Source organism: Castor canadensis, chromosome 4 (assembly GCF_047511655.1).
Source record: "Castor canadensis chromosome 4, mCasCan1.hap1v2, whole genome shotgun sequence".
In the NCBI taxonomy this organism is placed as follows: Eukaryota; Metazoa; Chordata; class Mammalia; order Rodentia; family Castoridae; genus Castor; species Castor canadensis.
The window spans coordinates 73,371,189-73,392,336 of record NC_133389.1 but is presented as its reverse complement, the minus strand read 5'-3'; the positions used below and the strand labels follow the sequence as shown (position 1 = coordinate 73,392,336).

General features: G+C 47.6%; 1 protein-coding gene and 1 long non-coding RNA gene across 5 annotated transcripts in view; one reads left to right on the top strand and one right to left on the bottom strand.

The window, feature by feature from the left end:
- The window catches only part of LOC141422543 (uncharacterized), a 46,219-nt gene that overhangs the window by 8,795 nt on the left and 16,276 nt on the right, over positions 1 to 21,148 (top strand). For both annotated transcript variants that reach the window (XR_012447161.1, XR_012447162.1), the window contains exon 2: positions 633 to 730. This is a non-coding gene — a long non-coding RNA (uncharacterized lncRNA). The remainder of the gene's footprint in view (positions 1 to 632; positions 731 to 21,148) is intronic.
- Positions 282 to 11,169, bottom strand: Amer3 (APC membrane recruitment protein 3). 3 transcript variants are annotated; one of them, XM_074070441.1, is made up of 2 exons: positions 11,015 to 11,169; positions 282 to 5,255 (listed from the first exon to the last, which is right to left on the bottom strand). In XM_074070441.1, exon 2 carries the CDS (start codon positions 5,234 to 5,236, stop codon positions 2,846 to 2,848), a length of 2,391 nt encoding a protein of 796 aa, XP_073926542.1. In that variant the 5' UTR covers positions 5,237 to 5,255; positions 11,015 to 11,169; the 3' UTR covers positions 282 to 2,845. The 3 variants fall into 3 exon arrangements, with proteins under 3 accessions (XP_073926542.1, XP_073926541.1, XP_073926540.1); XM_074070440.1 differs by lacking the exon at positions 11,015 to 11,169 and adding an exon at positions 10,319 to 10,879; XM_074070439.1 differs by lacking the exon at positions 11,015 to 11,169 and adding an exon at positions 10,018 to 10,191.

Here is a 21,148-nt window from a genome sequence, read left to right as displayed (position 1 = left end):
CTGTACCTTTTGACTTTTTAATCCTACATATTTATTCTCATTATGACAATAAAATAAAATAGGACACCAGGAAATATGAAACACACTATTTGATATATCACCAGGCTCTTCCCTGCCTGTCTGGCCTTCACCCCTCTTTTTTCTTCTCTGGCTCACCTTAATCTGCGTGCCCCTTCACTATTCCCTCACTCAACCTGCTCCTCCCTTACCCCATTCTCTCTCACACCCACCCACACCCCCCACACACACCCAGCTTGTCCCAGCTTCTCAGCCCACCTGACAGACTAACCCTGCCATCGCTACTATGCCACCTTGGGTGAGTCACTCAGGCTCTCTGACTGGACCTACTTCTTAGGGTTTTATTTCACACAGGGCAAAATTCCACAGTCACTGGTGAACAAGATGGCTAGAAACAACCAGAGTTATGAAAAGGTGGAAGAAGGCGTCTTTCACTCCTAGTGCTGGGTTAAGTACCTCAGCTGACCATCAAATTTCTTCTCAGTGGGTCACCCCAAGGCCTGTGGAGCCTCGCTAGGCTGGTGCCAGCTCGTGGGAGCACAGCCTGAAGGATGGGTGTGGAGAGAGAAGCTCCTTATGGAACTCATACTACCCTCCTCCATTCTCCCTTCTAGGTGCCTAGTGGGCTACCTCCTACCCTGAATGAAAATTTCTGGGGTGCTGGGAAGTGCTCCCCACCAGGTGATGAGCCACTGGCCCATATTCTGCACAGGTAGGCATGGCCCTGGTTCTCTGTTTCCATTACCCTGCTCACAACTTGCTATAGCTCCAGGTTCTGTAGACTCCAGGCACTCCTGTCTGGGCCTGGCCCCCTTGCTTCCTGCAGTTTGAAGTACTCTTGGGCTTGGCTGGGTTCTCCTCCATCACTATGAATCACTGCATCACAAGGCATGATAAGGAAAAACTGCCCTGCCATTGGGAAGGTGTCCAGTTCTCAGGCAGGGTCATGTTTAAACCTCAACTCTGTTTCTCTCCTGACATACGGCGCACAGTCAACAAGAAATGAGAAACCCACGCTCAACATTTTGACACTCCATTCTTTTGACAAGTATTTACTGAGCATATACTCTGCCAAGTGCAAGCCACAGGACTGTGACAGAGGAGGGTGGCCTGTCCCCCTGGTTTTCAGCCTCTTTACAGAAGACATGTGCCTGGTCCCCTCAGGTGCTCAGGCATAGCTGGCCTGAAAGGAGAGGGCGAAGCTCTGAGGAGCATCCATGTGGGAATTTGGCAAGATCTGGAGCCTGCTGCAGAGCAGGGCCTTTGGAGCTGGGGTGGGATTTGAACCCCACCAACTTCACACACTACCTGTGTGTGTCCTTAGGAAGGTCACATCAGCATTCTGCATCTCAAGTTTCTAGGTCTGGTGGTGAGGATAAGAACCACCTTAGAGTGCTGCAGGGGTCAGATAGGCTGATCCACGTGTCACCTGCTCACACACTCAGGCTCAGTAATGTACTCAGATCTTGAGTGTGGGAGGAGTCAGATGTGGCTTCATAGGAGGGTGGCCCTAAGCCACCCCCTTGTCCAGGTCTGGCTGGACCCAGTCAGCCTACGATCTGCAACCCACGTCCTGCACATCTCAGATGCCACTGTGCACAAGGGGCATGAGAGCATTTCCAGCTGAAATCTGGCATCATGTGCCACCTGTGGAACTGTAGCCCTTGTCTGAAATTCCTCCCCTGCCTTCTTCCTGCCTGTCAGAACTGCTGTACCTCCCTCCCTACCCACAGAAGCTCACACGGAATGTGACTTCTCTAGCAGCTTGCTGGCCACCTGATTTGCACCCTTTTTCTTAGCGATCTGTCTTTGCCTCTTGCTGTGTTGTTCTGGCTGAGGTAGAAGCTAATCCTAGAGAAAGTGGATGGGCACTCCGTCTCCACCTCTGCTGCCCTGATGCTGGGCCAGAATGGACACCTGCCACTTTCTCCTTTCATGATTCTGGATGTTTGGGTGCTGTGTGTGTTGTGGCTTTTGGGTTGGGGTGGTAGGAATAGCACCCCCTTAAAAGGGAGTTCTTCTGAAGAGGGGTGGTGATACTGACTGTGGAGGAGGTGGAGTCCAGGCATTTGCCAAGGCAGAATGGCAGTTGGGAAGAATCAATGGGTATTTTTTGCCCCTAAAGAGTATTTTGCCATCCAAGATGTCAGTGCAAGTTTAGGGAAGTCATTACTTGCACAGGATGATCTGGCAGGGCTGCATGATGCTGGCTGGCTCGAGGTTCTTGCTGAGACAGAGCTGGGTTCTATTCCTGGTTCCTATTCCCTTCAGTGTCCCACTATATTATAGCTGCCTGTCTTGAGCAGAGAGCAGGCTGGAATGGGATCAGTGGGCCCACCTGAGCTCAACCCCATCTGTGTCCCTCCCCTGAGACTCAGACCTCACCCTTCTCATGCATCCAGAGGAGACAGACTGGCTGTCTCAACTTCTGTTTATCATGTGGATCATTTCCTTCCCCTGAGTCTCAAGCCTGAGCTCCTCTGACATGCTGGATGGAGAGCAGTTAGATGAGGAGATGAGCTGCCCCTGGCCTTGGCCTCAGGCAAGGGTGCCTCTACACGAAAATGCCCCACCCTTCTGCTTGCCTGAGTCCTGCTCCTTCTCTCCAAAACAGTCCTCACATCAGGGACAAAAGGTGCAGGTTTGGGTCCCAGGTTTTCCTGCTGGTGGTCATGAAGCCAAAGCCCCTGATGAAGGTAAGCCTGTCTTGCACGTGGGTCTTCGTCACTGCTGCCCTGTGGGCCCACACTTCTGGCTAGCATCAAAGGAAGACATCTCAGGTCAAGAGGCAATAGTGGCATTTTGGGGCACTTGCAGAGAAGCCCCACTACCTCTGGCTGTCCAAAGTAAGTCCCAGGGTTTCTGGGGGGAAGCCCAAGTTGCTCTTCTGGGCAGCAGGAGCTGAGGGAGACTCAGGATCCTGCTGACCCCTCTGTGCTGCTTGCTCCTCTGTAGCCCTGGGGCTTAGCTGCAGGGGCTGGTCCTCCACAGAGGCACAGGCCTGGGCACCCAGCTTGGAGGGTTCCAGCCTGAGCTGGCTCAGCTTCAGGAAGAGGTCGGGACATGTCTGGTTCTGTGGGCTGACTGGGGAAGACAAAGCACAGACCTTGGCCCCTTGTTTCTGCTGCAGAATGTCAGGGGCCCAGGCCTGAGGCTGTCTGAAAAGCTCACTGCCTGTGTCCTGCCTTGGAGGCTGGTCAGCTGGGTAGATCTGCATGGCTGCCACATGGTTCACACAGCCTACCAGTGTAGGCCCTGCATCGAGAGTGCTTCCCCCATGACCTGGCCACCAGGGCCCTTGGGAATGTCTCAGATTCCCAGATTGCCTAGGCTCTTTGCTTTTACTGAAAATGTTGGTTGTCGTGGTGACTGCAGAGCCCACAGAGGAGAATGAGCCTTCAGGGCAGCCTTGTGTCCTTTCCTCTAGAGACAGGTCCTTGTATAGGGTACTGGAACCCCTTACAACACCCCCTGGGACCTCTCTCTCTCCAGCAAGACAGGCTTTGTTGCTGGGTCGTGCCCACAGCTCCTGCCTACTGGGTGCTGAGCACACAGTGGCCCTGCCTGTATCTAAGGCTTGATTCTCCCTGCTCTCCACCTTCTCTGTTGGTCCCCTTGGGATTCTAGAGGGGTCTGGTGGGGCTGTGGGCTCCCCAGGGGCAGGTACAGGGGCAGGAGGGGTGCGGCGGAGCCAGTTGACAATGCCCATGGTGATGGCAAGCTCCGTGTCACAGAGCTTCAGCAGACACTCCTTGCCCTTCCAGGAGCTCTGTAGAAAGCCCTGGCTGAGCAGGTCTGGGCCTGGCGCGGGGGCCAGGTTCTCTTCAGCCCCCACGTGGAAGCTGCACATGGACAGTGGTGTCCCCAGGGCTGGCCCTGACAGACTGTCAGACACACACAGGTCATCATCCAAGCTCGGGCCAACAGGGACCTCACTGGGGTCATAGAAAAGCTCATAAAGGGCATCTCCACTGTAGCTGTCCCTGGGGAAGGCAGCTGCAGGTGTGCCTGGGCTTGGGGCCTCCTTCTTGTCTTCTTCAAGACCAGGTGAAAAGGAGTCATAGTAGCCCTCGTCACTCGTGGACACAGATTCTGGCTGCTCACTTTTGGGTGTGCTTGTGTCTATGGAGCTGGCTTTGGAACCACTAGGGGGACCTCTGCAGGGGAAGAGGGGCAGCTCGGCCAGCCCAGCCACATCTGGCCTTGGCTGGTCTGTGTCCGTCCCCTGGGGTCCCACCAGCCATGGGCCCAATAGGGCACGCTGCTGTTGTCTCACCGAGTGATTCACACTGTCCCAGAACTTGGTGAAGTCTGACACTTCATTCTGGGCAGGTGATGCCAGCTGCTCCATGCTTCCCTGGGAAGGGCCCTTGGGAGCCTTGCTCTCCACAGCCTGGGATGCCCAGTTTGAACTTTTAGAGCCTCCACTTAGTTCTAGGGATGGCACTGAGCTCTCATCTGCAAAGATCTCTCCACAGCCTGTGAGTGAATCAAAACTCTTAAGTGAGGCCATGTCCTCACATAGGACACTGCAGAGGTCGAAGTCAGGCAGAAACTCACTGTCGGACAGGTCCTGGCACAGGCTGTCCAGCCCCAGCCCCTCACCCAGGGAGAGGAAGGCTTTGCCATGCTGCCCTATAGCTTCTGACGGGAGCCTGGGGGAGGATAGGCTCTTCTCCTTGGCTGCCAATGAGGCGAGGTTCTCTGTCTTGCTTTTGCGGATGTGGAATAGGTTCCGGAAGCACTTCTTAGGCCGTTTCAGGGAAATTCTCTTTCTTGGGATGCTCTTGGCCACAGCTGGTACGAAGGGCATCTGGGGCACAAAGTGACGGTAGTCAATCATGCGCTGGCTGCTGGAGGGCCCCGGGAAGCTCACACTGCCCACCAGCTGCCCTGTGGTGGTGGCTGCTTTTGCAGCCCCAGGAACACTGTTGTGTGTCTTGCTCTTCCGCACCAACTTGAAGGTGGTTCCACAGAGGGCCACGGGCTCCTCCTCAGGGTCGGGCTGCACCCCCCTGTTGGGGGATCTGTCATACCCTTGTGCACTGGAAATGACTTGGGAGCTCTTCTCACCAGAGGGCTTCTGCTGCCCTCCCACTGAGACTGACCAGGGGCCTGCATCCTCCCTGGCTGGAGGAGTGACTGCTGGATCTGGTGGTTTCTCGTGGGAAATCTGCAAGCTGGATTTGATGAAGGTCTTTCCCCTCTTCAGTTCCATGCTGCTGGTGCTCCAGCCACTGTGGAGGAAAACAGAAAGCACTTAGTATCCAAGATTGGAAGGCTGGTAGGCTCTGGAAGACCTCTGTTTACCATTTCTCCTGTAGCTTTCTCAGCTGCAAGGACTTTGTTCCCAGTGGGTCCTCCATGGAGGAGGGAGAGAGGAAGATAGAACAACTCCCACATACTGCTCTACCTTTTTTTTTTGGTTTTGGTTTTTTCAGCACTGGGAATCCCAGTGTCTCATATATGCTTAGGCAAGCCCTCTCCCACTGAGCTGCACCCCAGTCCACCATTCCATCCTGATAGATAGCTGAACCCCAGAGCAATTAAGTCACATGCCTAAAAGCACATAGTAGAAGTCAAAATGTGAGCTAGTTGATGCCTGATGGCATTTTGCCAAAGCACCTCTCAGCATATCTGACCAATGCCGGCTCCCTTTTCCAGGCTCTGAATTCATCCTCATCACATCCTTAGGAGGGATATATTATGGCCCTTCTGAGTGCAAGGGGCAGAGGATTCAATTAAGGTAACCACCTCCTCCATCTAGGAAGAGACCCAGCTGAAAGGGAAGTGCACACCTGCCTGCCTCCCAGGCCTGAGGCAGCTAGCCATTCACGGTGTAGAGGGTGGTCAGGGATACACACTGCCCTAAAGGACCAAATGATCTGCTGGGGAAGGCCAGACTCAATCTACACAGAGGCCATCAGGCAAGAGGCAGCTGAGCATCGCACAGTGCATGCAGAGCTTCAGGGTGGAGAGGAGAGAGAACCTCATGGTAGGAGTCAATCTGGGCCTACCACAGGCTGTGTTGGGGACACAGAGCATCAGCAGGCCAGGAGGGCAGGCAGCTGTCATCAACAGATGTTGGTTTCTGGAGTGCAAGTCAGATAATGTTTCTGATACCTGGATGAGTTCCAGGGGGCAGAAGCTGCAGTCTGCTATGGGGGTGAGATTGGGTCTAGGTGGCAAGAGTGCTAGTTTGACTTGATTGTTCTGGCACAGCTTAACTCTAGGTCAGCGAAGCACCACTGCTACTTCTGATGAGTGGGTTGAAGCAGGGGCATTGTGGAAGCTGGTGCATCTGACATCTTGGTGGGGGACAGAATAAATGAGGAGAGAGGATGGATGAGAAGCAGTCCAAATGTGCTGAGGATGGGAGTAAGGTGGGTGCTACTAGAGGGGCAAAGTTATATGGTCTTCCAAAGGAAGAAACACCAGGATCCAGCAATCAGAGGAAAGAGAAGCACGAGTCCTGGATGCCAAGGGAGTAGGAAAGGGCAAGGTGAGAAAAGTCAAGAAAGGGGAAGGACATGAGCTGGGTGGGGCAGGAGAGGAGCCTGCACCAGGAGATGGCTTCAGAGAGAGAAGAAAGCTGACCCTTGGGGTCAGCTTGGAGACTCGCAAGAGCTTAGTATGAGAGGTCAACATCATCTGAGAACCTCCTCAGTTCTTCCTTTTTTTGCCTAAAATGGAAATACTTTCTGATTGCTACAGACCTTCCCTCCCTATCCTCATCCCCTTTTCTTAGCAGTGAATGGCCTGAGGATTGTCCTCTTTCAGTTTGGCCAGGGAGAGACTAAAGAAGAGATATTGTGACCAGTTCTTTTGACTCTCCAGGAGGACTGCTCTGTGGGTAATTTCTGCACTCACTTGTCCCAGCTTCCAGCTTAGGAGGACAATAGCACGCAGAAAGCAAGTGACCCTGTCAGCTTGCATGACAGGGTCCTGCAGGGAAGGAAGCCTCATAGCTTGATGGCGATAAGAGGACAGAGTCAGTGCCAGGGTCCCTGGATTGCTTCTGCAGGAAATCTGGGTAAGCAGAAGGGCTGCCTCACAGCCTAGTTGGCAAAGCTGGTATTGCAGGGGCTCACGGGGCAAGATGACTAGCCTCCACGTGCTCCCACATGTGGGTAGTGCACCTGGGACTTTTGGCTGGAGATATGGAAGAAACAGGCACCATGCCCAGGAGAGTCACAGAACCCAGGAATTGCTCCAGCTGTAGCTCAGCACTTGGTGGCATCACCTTGAACCAAGTGACAGTGCCTTGGGCTGTCATGTTGGCTTTCTGCCTCCTAGAAGATGGCATGTGCCCAAGCCTTTCCCACTCTGCACCTGCATACCTCATTTCCACTCCACACATTCCTTTGCAACCCAGATAAAGCCTCCCACAGCTCTGATAGGCTTTGCTGTACACAAAAGTCTGGGTTTGGGTGGCAGAGAATTCAAATTTGAGTTTGGTCCATAATCTTATAAGATATTACTCATAATTTTATAAGTAGTTCCTACATTACAAAGAATAAATTCAGTGTTGGAAAAGTCAACAGATTTCCCATGTCACATAAGTGGTAAGTGACAGAGTTGGGATTTAAACATGACAGTCTATGAACCAAAAGCTCAAAATCTATCAGCTCATCCCTCTCTTTGTGTTCAAGGCTTGCCTTGAACGCTCAGTCTTCCTTCCTTAACCTCCTAAGTGCTGGGATTATGGTGTGCACCACCCTGCCTAGCTCTGTGAAAAATCTGAAAGTAGAATAATAAATGTGTTCTCATGAGGGATTTGGGAAAGCACAATGAAAGTAAAGATTATAGGGAACAGGGGTACTCACATAGATTTTGAAATAATTAAATTTCAGTGATGTTAATTCTGAGTTCTTTATTTCACTTATTTTTATGTTTTAGAAAGATATTTTTGGTTACCATACCCTTAGAAATAACTTCAACCAGGTCACAATGAGAATTATTTCACTCAGTGCAGAATTTTGCAACTGTAAGGACTAAAATATTTGACAAAGATCTCTATAAATAAAACTACTGGTTTCTCAGTTCTGAGAATAGTCAACCAATTTAAAATGAGGACTATTTGGAAATTTCACTCCACTTTGAAGTTGAAACAACTGCATTGATAAGTGATTGGATTTGGTATCAATGATGCTGCAAACCTGCTTGAGTTTATTTAGCATTCTATACACAAATAGGACAAGAACTAGGGAACAGAACAATGAACTGGAAACATCAATACTGGGCAATCGCATGGCCACTAGTCTGTGTTCACTCTAGGTAGCTTCTAAATGAGAATATTTGATTGAGCCTGTCTCTTTGGAACGTGTGTCCTGCATTTGTGTGGGTGAGAACCCCCTGTGAGGGTGGACGGCCTGCTGCCTGGCTAGAGGCAGGCTGAGCATCACCCCCATGACAGTTCTCAGGGCAACAGTGAGATTTATGTGGACAGCCAGATGCTGGCACTGTCACTGCCTAATGGTAGAGGCTAAGTGTGTCTAGGTTCTCAGTTGCACAAATGCACACTGTGTTTTGTAATTCTGTGGCTAAAGGCACATCAGTGGAAACTCAACAAGCATCATGGCAGGTCCTCCCTCACCATGTGCCACGTCTCTTCCCAAAAGGAAAGCAGATTGCCCCTTCTCTTCTGGTCTGCAGTACTCAGGACCATTGCTTGTTCATTCTGGTGCTGGTCTCATTCCCAAACAAGATTGAAAATTCTTTAAGGCACAAGATTTCAACTATAGTAGAGTGTGACCTACTACTTATATAAATGAAGAAATTTATGTATTTGAGACACCTTAACCAAATATATACATCTAAGTTTCCTAAATAGGATGCTGGGTTTGGAATTTTTAATTCCACAGACACAGCTTACATACATCGTTTTCTAAGATGGGCACCAGTGGCACCAAAAGCCCTGAGCTGTCTCTCATCTCTAAGATGATCTTGCAAATTCCATGAGAACAGGAACCACACAGTGTATTTATTTAATTCTGTTTCATGGATGTGGTAAAAACCAAAACCTAAAAGACATCAAAAGACAGCCAGGCAAAAGATTCAAGATGCATATTCTAGGCCAAGGGAATACCCTGCAAAAAAGATCTCATGAGCAAGAGAAAGAGAGTTACTTAAGGGTCTGAAAGTAGTCACAGTGACTGGAGCAGAAAGCCAGTAGGATGAGCCAAGAGACTGTCCAGGCAGACACCTGGTCTGAGGTGTCAGGAGGGCCTTGGCTTTTATCTTGTGAACCATACATAGGAAGCCAGCTATCAAGAACAGTTTTTGGCTGTCACAGGTGGCTTTAGTTGCAGACAAAAACAGAAAACTGGGTAACAGAAGTGGCAAGGAGGTGGGTTAGGAAACACACCAGAGGCCAGTGGAGAAAAGGTGGTGGCAGAGACTCCCACATCTATCCGACACACAGCACACATATGGACATGGATTTATTGCAAATTGAGTACATGAAATCATTCTGCTGGCCACTTTCATACATGATCAACTTTACCTTAGCTGTACAGGATTTTCTTCTCCCTTTGAGAAGGTAATATGGTGCCTATCTTTGCCTTTTTAATGTGATTGTAGGGCGCAAAATAAAAACACGAGTGATACACAGGGAGCAGAAATGGTTTAAGACATAAAATACTGGTATTTGCTATGGTTCCCCTGTCCAGTGCCCAATATCCAGAGAAATCTCAGCACTGAAACACAAAGGGGCATATGGCTTAGGAAGAAAGCCCTGTCCAGGGGCTTCCTGGAGATTGGGGTGGGAATGGAGGCTTTGGGGAAGGATTCATCTCTGTGTGAATGGGTGGAAAGAAGGCCATTGTGGTATGAAAAAGCTCTCTTGTTCTGGGGTGGGGATGAGGTGGGGAATAAAGCAGAGATAGAATCTGTGGTGAGAGCATCACCAAGTCACCAGCCCCGCCTTGGGAAGACAAAAGCCCTTTGGGGAGCAAAGGCCCCTGTGCACCTCCTGTAAGGGCCCCTGGGCTTCCTCACCTGCTCAGTAGAGAGATGGGCCTCCGCAGTCTTTTCTGTTCCTCCCCAGCCCGCGCGTCTCCCATTCTCTAGCACAAACCTAAAATGATCCTCCACCCCCACTTCTACCCTGACTCCTCAGGCCCCACACCATCTCCGTTGGGCACTGTGGGGTGCAGGGGTGCTTGTCTTGGTCTGTGCACTCAGCCCTCCCATCGCTCGAGACAACGCACAAAAATTCCCAGATCACCCCTCCCCACGCCCACCATCCACATTTGTGAGGCAGGGACCCACGCAGCCCCTCCGGGCCTGGGCAACTTACCGCTGAGGCTCTGGAGTGTCGCAGGGCGCGGCTTAGAAGGGCCGAGCGTCAGCACCACGGTCAGTTCCCGCGCCGCGCTTGGCCGCAGGCTGGCTGGCAGCCGCACCGCGCGCGCCCGCGCCACCGCCACTCCAGGGGCTCCGCGGCTGCGCCGGAGGCGAGCCCGCGAGAGCAAGGTCGTCCGAGGGCGGGGCCGGGCCGGGAGCCACCGGAGGCCCGCGACCCACGCAAAGACGGGCCAGGGGTCGAGGGGACGCGCGCGAGGCCCGGGTGGGGGCTGCTCCTGAAGGGCAGCTGCCTCCAAGCGCAGCCACCGCCCAGACCTCGCCCAACTCGCTTTGTTTCTCTGTCTCTGCGTCTGCCTCTGCCTTGCCACAGGGCTGAGTTTTACATCCCTCAGGCTCCGTCGCCTCCCCTGGCCTCGGTCCGCACTGCGCCCCTGCTGCGGTCCCAACTCCGAGGAGACAAGTGTGGATGCCCCTCCCCTTGCAGCCCGGCTCTCAGGGACCTGCTGACTCCAGCCCTCTCCAAAGGGCTGGGTCACATAGCGCTGTCCCAGCAGCAGGCTTGAACGGAAAGGCAGACCAGTTTGGGGAAGCAAGGTGGGCTATTCTGGAACCTTGTGTACGTGCCTTTCTTGGACCTGATTATATTATTAATAGGAATGAAAGAGGCGCTTCCCCTACAGGTACTTACTGTGTGGGGGTTTTTTGGTGCTGTCCCTGCTGGAAGTCCTGGGGGAGGAGCAGAAATGTTGTGGGAACCCCTTCCTCACAGAGCCGAGGACAAGGGCCTGCAAGCTGAGTCCAGCGCCCAGGAGTGGATGGTGGGCGGGGAGAAAGGATGGAGTGAGTAACTACACCAGGGCTCAGGCAGCCATGTGTGTGGTGGGTTGGATGGGGAGGCAGGCAGAGAGCTGGGAACTAGCAGCCTAGGTGAATGCCGGCAGGAACGGACACGGGGTCCTTTGGGAAGGCTTGAGGGAAGTCCAAAGGAAAGCAGAGCTCCCGAGGTTGACCGAAGGACAGGCCTTCATTGAGCCTGAAAGGCTCCTTCTCTTGTCTTTAGGTCTAAAAAACCCTGGACACTTCCTATTCCTCTTTGGTTTGCACAAGTTTGATTTGTTATAACCCGCCTTCTCTATAATTAGTCACCTGAGTCAAGGGGGACTCCTCGGCAAACTCCTCCAACCAGGATGACCCACCACTTTTGGAAGAGCTACCTAGTTCTAGCACACTAGCACCTGTTGTTGGTACAGGGCTGACGTTTTTTGGCAGCTTGAAGCCATCAGGGGTTCCTGCATCACTTCTTTCCTTCAGATGGAAGCAGAGGTGGATCTCCCCTTCCTGGCCACGTGCCCAGGATTCAAAGATAGTACTCCCTCAGTCCCTCAGGTTAAATTTAGTGAACATCATCTTTTTTATTATGGTTTCCCTGTCTTCACATTTAAGGACATTTTATATTTCTTATAAAATAATTATAAGGATAATTTAATTATGGACTCACCTTCTTCCAATGAGTGACAATTGCTCCTTTTCATCACCCAAATTTCACTGATTGGCCAATGAGAGCTCTTCTAAAGCTATCTGTTTTTTCCTTTCACAGAGTTTTAAACTGTCCACTTTTGGTAATGAAAAAATGCATATTTACCTTTTTTTCTGTCCTAAATATGTGGGAGCAGAGCAGATCTTTTCCAAGGAAACTTGGAAAGATCTTTCGCACTAACTTTCTGGTTCAGATATTACAGAATGATTTTCTGAAACATTATTCCTATATAAGTGTATCTTTTGTTATTTTTACAATTTACTCACTTAGATTTCACCTCTATTTTTGAGCTGGACTGTACTACTTTTCTTTCCTGGTACTGGCTGCCTGGTAACTTAATTGCCCCAGGGCATCAGACTTTCTGGCCACACCCCTTGCCCTTGACTGTGAGCACAAAGAAGCCAACAGTCTATGGTGCTAGTAGGCTTAACTGCATTTGTGGGTGTACAGAGTCCAGGTTTGCATCCCTGTGGGGACTTGAGAAGCAGGGGCCATACCTACCTCAGATGAAGGCTGGTAGGGTAGAGACTGTCCAGCTTGGAGAAGGGCAGCTTCGGTGGCCACAGTTGGGAGCAGGCGACTGGGTGGAAGGAGGGAAGATGGCCCTTCGGATGGGTGAGGAAGAAGCACTCTGGTACTCGAGCCAGTTCCTCTGCAAAAAGATGTCTTCCCAATCTCAAACAAACTAGGGTTATGGCTACTATCAGATGATGTGGTTTACTGCTGTGAGTGGTTTGTCTTTTAAATTTTTCTGTATTTTAAAACTTTTCATTCTTTTGGTTTTTATTGTATTGGCTTTTTAATTTTTTTTTTTTTTTACTTAACTGTTTTTTAAGATAGGGTCTTGGTGTGTTGCCAGTGCTGCCCAGAACTCCTGGACTGAAGGGATCCTCATGCCTCAGCCTCTGGAGTAGTTTAGCTTGGATGTGTGCCACCACACTCAGATTTTCCTTTTTTTTTTTTTGTCTGTACTTGGGTTTGAAACTCAGGGTTTCACACTTGCTAGGCAGATGCTCAACCACTTTAGTCATGCCCTCAGCACTTTTTGCTTTAGTTATTTTTCAGGTAAGGTCTCATGTTTTTGCCCAGGCTGGCCTTCACTGCAGTCTTTCTACTGATGCTTCCTGTGTAGCTGGTGTAAGAAAAATGATCTTTTCTATCGAAGTATTTGTTACCCTCTTAGATTACTTAAAAATTCCTCAGGTCGCCATCTTAGGTGACTTGCATGTTTAAAGGGTCCTTGCTTCTTCTCCTGGATTCCTGTACAACTCCGTTGCCAGCCAAACTGCATGCCCTAACCCGTCCCCAAGCCTTTTGGCCAATCAGGAAAGACTGTGAACTTTGACCTGACAAGTCCCAGGTGAGGGACAGGTACCACTGCGTCAGGGATATCAGGAGGAGCCACTGTCAGCCATCTTGTGCTTGCGTGTTTGCTCAGCGGGGGTCAGCACATGCTTTCACCCTCTTGATCAAGAGAAATTGCCTTGTCAAGATTTTCTATCAATGTGTGTCTGTTTTTGGAACTGGAGGGTCTTTAATTCCAACACTAGGGTGACAGTGTGTGCCACCATGCCCAGCTTATTTGTTGCCCACTAGCTTTTTGCTCAAGCTGGCCTCAAACCATGATCCTTCCAATCTTCACCTCCTGAGTGGCTGGGATTACAGGTATGAGCCACTGTACCCTTCATTCCTTCATATTTTTTGTTTTCTTAAATTTATTTTTATTTTATTTATTTATTTTTTGCTGAAACTGGGTTTGAACAAAGGGCTTCATGCTTGCAAAGCAGGTGCTCTAATGCTTGGGCCACACCTCCAGTCCATTTTATTCTGATTATTTTGGAGATGGGGTCTCTTGAACTATTTTCCCCGGTTGGCCCTGAACCATGATCCTCCCTATGTCAGCCTCCCAAGTAGGTAGTATTACAGGCATGAGCCACTGTGCCTGATCCTTCATATTTTTTAAAACAATGAACAGTATCTTTCTTTTTCTTTTTTCATCATGGTAAGATATACATAACATAAAATTTCCCATTTTAACCCTTCTTAACTGTGTTATTAAGTCTGGTCACAATGTTGTGAAACTATCACCATAATATATCTCCAAAACATTTTCATCAGTCCGAGCAGAAATTCTTAATACCCATTAAGTAATAAATCCTCATTTTCCTCTCCCTCTAACTTCTGGTAACTACTATTGTACTTTCTTTCTCTATGAATTTCACCATTCTAGGTACCTTATATAAATGGAATTAGACAAAATTTGTCTTTTAGTTTCTGACTTATTTCATCTGGCTCTTCAAGATTCATCTACACATCAGAATTTCATTCCTTTTTAAAGGCTGAGTAATATCCATCTATCTGTCAGTGACATTTGAGTCATTTCTACCTTTAACTATTATAATGCTGCTACAAACATTGTTGTGGATGTATCTTTTCTAGTTCCTGCCTTCACTTTTTTGGGTTTATACATAGAAGTGCAATTGCTGGCCCATGTGGTGATTCTGTGTTCACTAACTTGAGGAATGGCCATTCTGTTTTCCATGGTGGCCGCTCCATTTTACATTCCCACCGGGAATGCACGGGGTCTAGTATTTCTATATCCTTGCTCACACTTATTTTCTATTTTTTATTTTTTCATAATAGCCAGTCTAATAGGTGTGAAATACAATCTCATTATGGTTTTAATTCACATTTCCCTAATGACCAGTTTTCTTTTTTTATTGAGATTAGGTCTTGCTATGTTGCCTTGACTGGCTTTGAACTCTTGGGTTTGAGTTGTCCTCCTGCTTCAGCCTTTGGAGTGTTGGGACTATAGATACATACCACCACACCAGGTTTATCAGTCATCTTCTCAACAAAGATTAGTGATTTTTTTCATGTACTTATTGACTATTTGTATTTCATCTGTTCAAGCCCTTTGTTCATCTTTCACTGCCTTTTTGTTACTGAGTTGTAGGTGTTCTTTATATACTCTGGGCATTGATCCTTTACTGTCAAGTGTAACTAGGGAGCCAGTGTCAGAAGAGAAAAGAAAAGAACTATAGCTGCAGCTCAAAAAAAAAAAAAAACAAAAAACAAATTGCTAAATCTTAGTCTGTTTCCTAGCACCATTGGTCAAAAATACTGTCCTTTCCCCCATGAAATGGTTATAGCACCCTTATTGAAGCTATTTATAAGAGGGTTTATTTCTGGGCCATTCTGTTTTGGTTTATAAATCTCTCATTATGCTTGATTATACTGCTTGATTACTGTCCCAGCAGTCAAGTTTTGTCCCAGTCTATTTCAGTAAGCATAAAAGTCCTTTTCTTTAAATTTTTATATCAGGGCTTTGTAACTTAGCTATATTTTTTGTTCTTTAACAACCATACCTTTGGTGGGTAGGGGTGAAGCTCAGCAGTAGAGTGATTGCCCAGTAGATGTAAGGCCCAACACCAAAAATAGATGATAGATGATAGATAGATAGGTGATAGATAGATAGATAGATGATAGATAGATGAAAAGCTCTTAAGCACTGGAAAGAAAATATTGAAATATAGTCTCTTTGGCACAATGTCATGTAATCTATAAAAGGTCCAGTATAGAAAAAGATTGAGTCTGAAATTATTTGGAATCTGGAAATCATCTACTCCAACAAGTGTGAATTTCTTCTGATAGGAACCCTGGCCAGTAGCCATGGACCCTACCCCACCCAAATTTAACATCTACAAGGACAGGTTTCCTGACCTCCAAAGGACTTGCAAAAGCCCCTTGCTCTCCTTCTTCCTTCCATTAAAGCATTTGGCTCTGTTGACCTCATTTTTCCAGGATTTTGTTTTCTTCTTCATGCCAATGTATCTGCTATATCTTCCACTCACTCATTTCTCCATTCTTCCTCCCTCTTTCCCCTCCCTCCTCCTCTGTCACCCTCTTCTTCCTCCTCCTCCTCCTCCTTCTCTCTCTCTCTCTCTCTCTCTCTATCTCTCTCTCTCTCCTTCTCCCCCCTCCTCTCTCTCTCTCATTATATTCCAGGCACTGGGACTTAACCAGATATAAATCTTTATCTTCAAGTAATTTATTTTATGTTTGAGTGAGATAGATAAATAAAATAAGCATATTGTAAGTTGGATGGTTATAAGCTAATTGGTTGGTTGGGTATAGAGAAAAATAAATTAGGCTAAGAGACCAGGAAAGCATCATACATGAGCAATACTTAAGATGGTTATGTTGGTGTTTTGAATGATTTTCATGTTCAAATAAACTTCAGAACACATATTGTGAGAAATTATGCAGTTATTGAAAATATGTTGAACACCATATTTTTTAACCTGAAACAATATTCATATTATGTTTCAAATAAAAAGCAGTCTAGAAAAAGTAGTCTAGTTTTAATTCTATAAAATAAATCCAGGATATTTATCCAAATGACTTGAAGAATGTATACTTATAAGTTAAAATGATTATATTTGGGTGGGGGAATTTTGAATAGCTATGTGGTTTTTTTCAAGTACTTACAGATCAATATGACTGTTAGAAAATCTACACATGCAAAAATATATGTGCTGTGTATACGTATTTTTATATATGGTATACCTGTATATAGCACATATACCAGACTACTGATACTTCTAAGTATATTTCTACCCTATTACAATTTAGTCACAACTTTCCATCTTTTTAAATTTTCATTCCTGTCTGTTGAGTTGACATTTTCCCTAATGTCTGCTTTCCTAACAGACAAAGATTCACTTTGGCACTAACAAAATTTAGGTCTTAGGGCACCTCATTTGCATGTGTTCCATTTAAAGAAATATTCACTTTTGTATTTAATTTTACTTTAGTGATTTTATTTTAGAAAATCATATAACATTTAGGCTGTGCAGAAACTGGATCTGCCTTTTTCCCTTTATCATTCTATTGTTTTACTCGTTATCTTTACTTTTTTTTGGACATATTTGATGTTATGCATTTTTAGAAAAATGTGAAGTTAATCACCCTCTTTCTCCTTCACAAAAGGGCAAGAGTCATAAAAGGGTTCAGGTGTATTAGCATCCCATCAGTCTTTTCCCAACACCTCCTTGCTATTGCTACCTATCGTTTTAATTGCACCTTAATTTTGCCCCAAAACACAATTGCTGCAGACTTTGTCATGATCATTATCATCTATGATTCTGCTTTTCCTCTTCTCAACTGTGCCTAAACATGGTGGCTGCTGAGTAAGCCTGGCTTTACGAGTGAATGAAGGTGTCCTCCTGCAGGGTGTGCAGCATGGCTACATACACTTCTCATGGGCCCGCTGCACTCTGCTTCACTGAAAGAAGGAGCACGGGCCTTCCCTGAGTACCCACACCCCAGAGGCAGAGTGGGCATCCGGCATCCTGTCCTGCTCTCACCCGACGCAACTGTCTTCCTTAGCAGAAGTCACTGGGACAGCACCTCTTCCTGGGACCTCTATGTAGGAAATGGATGGGCCCACCTGGATTTAACTACCCTGTCTTTAGAGACTGTGTCATAACCAGGCCATGACTCCAAGGAGTGGGGTCAGGAAGGTTTCCTTGGGAGAAGGGCCTCTGCTGAGTGTGCTGAGAGGGTGGAACATGTACGACCTCCTTGGTCAGACCCCATCCTCTTTGGGGTTCTCCAGAAGTGGGCCTTGAGAATGTACATGCTAATAGTTTACTTTGGGATGTGATGGCAGGAGGCCCTGGTAGGGGGTGAGGCTGATAAGGGATGCACTATTAAACCCCTTTGCTTATGTAGGAACTGGTTCTCAATCTCACTTCAGTGCTGGGAGAGACAGTCTAGAACATTCCTCAGAGTTCTCTACATTGGGGCCAAGAAGGCAAGGCAGACATTTAGCATTCATCATGGGAAAAGGGCTCCTTCTGGAGGCTGTAAGTGTCAAGCACTCCTGGCTTGTCCTGTACCCAGGAGAAAATCTTAGCAGAGATATCTAGCACGCTTGGAAGGCCATCAGGTAGTTTGCTGTCTTCTGGATAATTCATGTCTCTCACCAGCTGACTGTAGGAGTTCAGTCTTTCCTCTCTGTTGCTTTTAACTTCCCTGGTATTTATCTTTATGTAGAGGTCTTTTTAATTATCCTCTTTTAAACTCATTACTTCTTGGATCAAAGACTTGCCATCTTCAAATAGTTGTAGACTGTTTTCAGGCTTTATTTCTTCAGAGCGGTTATTTCCTGTTTCTGTAATTCCTGCCTGGAATCTAACCGTGCTGCATCTTTTCACTCCTTCTTGTGACTCTCTGTCTTCTTCAAAATGTTTTTGTTAATCTTTTTGAGTTGAATTATATATAGATTCTTTTAATTATTTTTGTAATTTTTTCTATGTGACATTGAATTTTGAACATCACTTTACAAAGCATTTGTTGAAGTTTTGTTGCCTACATGTTTGTACATGTACCTTCATTAAAACTTCATTAAAATATTAAGACATAAAATGTCTCCAGGACCCATCAATTCATAGGAGGTGGCACCCCGCCTTCCATCTGGAGACAGGGGCACTTAGACTTCCAGTGGTTACCTTTGCAGACAGGGCAGGGTCCTGATGGGGGCCAGGGCTGTCTCCCGGGCTGTCCCCACTGAAGCATTCTCTGCAGAAGTGCCCCTCCTGTCCACTATGGTAGTAAGCTTGGGATGTAGGCCTCCATCAGGTGGGGCCCTCTCTGAGAGCTGCGATTAGGTCATGATGTTTCCTCATCCTTTTCTCTCTTTTTAGTGAGGTCCTGGTTATAAGTATACAGACATGGCTAGTCATATTACTTTGTCCAATGATTTTTTCCCCTTCAGCCACAGACTTTTGGAGTTTTCTACAGATGTCTGGGGCTGCTTGAGTTAAAAATTTGTTGAGGAGAGCTTCTCCCCCCTGTGACTCTGGGTCCACTGTGGTATGCTTTCTGATAGCATCCTTAAGATGCTGTAGAAAGGCATGGGGGTTTTCTTCGGGGCCCTGTTGTACTATAGTCACCTGGTAATAGTTCAGAGGTTTGACTTTGGCCCTTTTTAACCCTTCTACTATAAGATGGATTAAGTGGCATTGACACCATTCATCCCCTCATCATTTTGATTCCAATGTGGATCTGCCAAGGGGACTGCCTGGGCCCCTGTAGGCATGGGCATATTTATTCCCTCATTTCCAGGTTCCATGGGTATTGGGGCTCATTGTAGATGGAAATCGCCTCCAATCTGAGTGGCCTGAGCCAGGACCCTTTGCTTTTCTAATGAAGTGTCCAGGAGAAGCATGGTCTCCTTCTTTGCCAATTCAAAGATTTGGATCACAGAAATAAAGGCCTGGATATATTGGTCTGGGACATCAGTATAGCCATCCAGATCCTTTTTAATCTCCCTTAGGTCTAATAACTGGAAAGAGACACAGACTTGCCCTCTTTCTACCACTGCCTGTTGAAGGGGGAAACATTCATTAGGCAGTCCCGAATATTGGGGTGGCTCAGAAGGCAGGACAGAGGTTAGAGCAGTAGAGGGAGCAATAAGGACAGGGGTCTTGTCACTGGTAAGGGACTTTTTGGTCCTCCTTCCCCACATTTATCCTGTGGCTTAACAAAGAACTGCCAGGGTCTGAGTTTCTAGATAGCAATTATGGAGTCATTCTAGGTGATCCCAGAGATAAAAGAAAAGCTGTACATAGGGGACTTCAGTCCATTTTTACTCCCTTTTACAGAAAAGGTCTAATTGGAGTATGGTATTGTACATCAAGGAGCACTCTGAAGGTCACTTCTCTTGGTCACCCAAGGGATATTGGGGCCAGGCCTCAGTACAAAGAAAGATGAGGGTTTTTTGTTATGATTATTGGGGTCAATGTCCTTCCAACATTTCAGTAGACAGGCCAGTGGAGACCACTTGGGTACTGAGGCCGGAAGACTAGAGGGGCAGGTCCTATCTAGAAGAGCAACAGAAAAGGCTCAGTCAGTTCCCCTTTTGTTGGTGTCCTGACTGGGGATTGACTTGATGAGAGCAGGCATCCCTGTCTTGTGATTTTCTTCTGCCATCTATTGCCAGGACCAAAGGAAATGGAGTAACTGGTCAGACTGTGGCCACACTACTGATGTGGTGAGGACCTCTAGGATCCTGCCCATTGACCCTATATCCCAGATATTTAAGGTGTTTTTACCAAAAAACAGGCAGCCAAATGGAAGGCTACCTCTTTAAAAAAAAAAAGAAGGGATGAATCACCTGGAGAAGTGCCTCTAAAGTTAGTGAAGGTACTCAGAGGGAGTCCCAGGGCAATCACAGTGCCACAAAGGGATGACTAGTGTCAATATTTGGAGGAAGCTTTTTATATGCTGAGGCCAAAAGTGTAAGAACTTTTAAAAGAGGTCTAGAGACCATGGCAACACCCATTTGTTTTGGCTGTTCCTGGAAGATTACATTAGTGCTTTTGGGGGAATATAACTTTGGGATAAGAATTGGCTCTAAGGGCTGGGTCAGTTGGGCTGGGGCATGAAATGGGGCTGGGCATGCACCACTACTGGGTGAAGTGTCACTGCCCTCCCCCAAACCTGGGGAGAGTTATCCCCACTGCCCAGGCCCATCCCTGCAGCCCACTGCTCCTCTTCCCAGGCTAGTTTTCCCCCTCGTCCCTTTTTAAGGGAGTGGCTGTAGGTCACAGTTTGTCACTGTGCATGGCTGGCAGTGGTGGTGACTGTATGCCAGCTGGGCTCTTCCCATGGATTGCCTTAGCTGTGGTGAGGGCTGTGCCAGAGGGGAGAAGGGGGAGGGTTTGGGTGCATATGTGGCACATGAGGCCTGCATCAGTCCTCACCTCTGCCAGGCCTGTCCCATGGGCCATGGTTCCATGAGGTGTTTTGCCAGTGCCCAGCAGCTGCCTCAGAACTAGTGTGGACCAAGGGGCATGACAATTATGTGCGGGAGTAACTCAAGGAAGTCATAAGAAACTATGGTACAAGTTTCCCATGGGAGACCAGGGTCCCAGTAAACACAGGAAGGGGAAGGCAGACAGAGATGAAGAACAAAGTGGCAGGACTGGGGAGGAAGCTCTGAGTAAAAGTATGTCTACCATTTCTGGCTGGGGTAGAAGTATTATTTCCATAATAGAAGAAAAGATCTGACTTTTAGTTATCTCTCTCAGCCACTCAGATAGCAGTAGGCAGTCTTGTATAATCCCCGAGCAGGCTTGATGTGTTGCACTCCAAAGAGGGATGCATCAGAGTTTGCTGATGAACCTTAGTGAGCTCAGCCAAAAAGAAAACAACTGCTGACTGAGGAAAATCCCAACAACAGTGAAAAGAGGAGGTGAAAGTGAAGGGAAAGCACAC

Bases quoted from the DNA above. Each gene is read 5' to 3' on its own strand.
- Amer3 (XM_074070439.1), bottom strand. From the start codon at position 10,082: ATGGGAGACGCGCGGGCTGGGGAGGAACAGAAAAGACTGCGGAGGCCC. The intron at 5,256-10,017 runs GTGAGGAAGCCC...TTTCCTCCACAG, and splicing joins CCCATCTCTCTACTGAGCAG to TGGCTGGAGCACCAGCAGCA.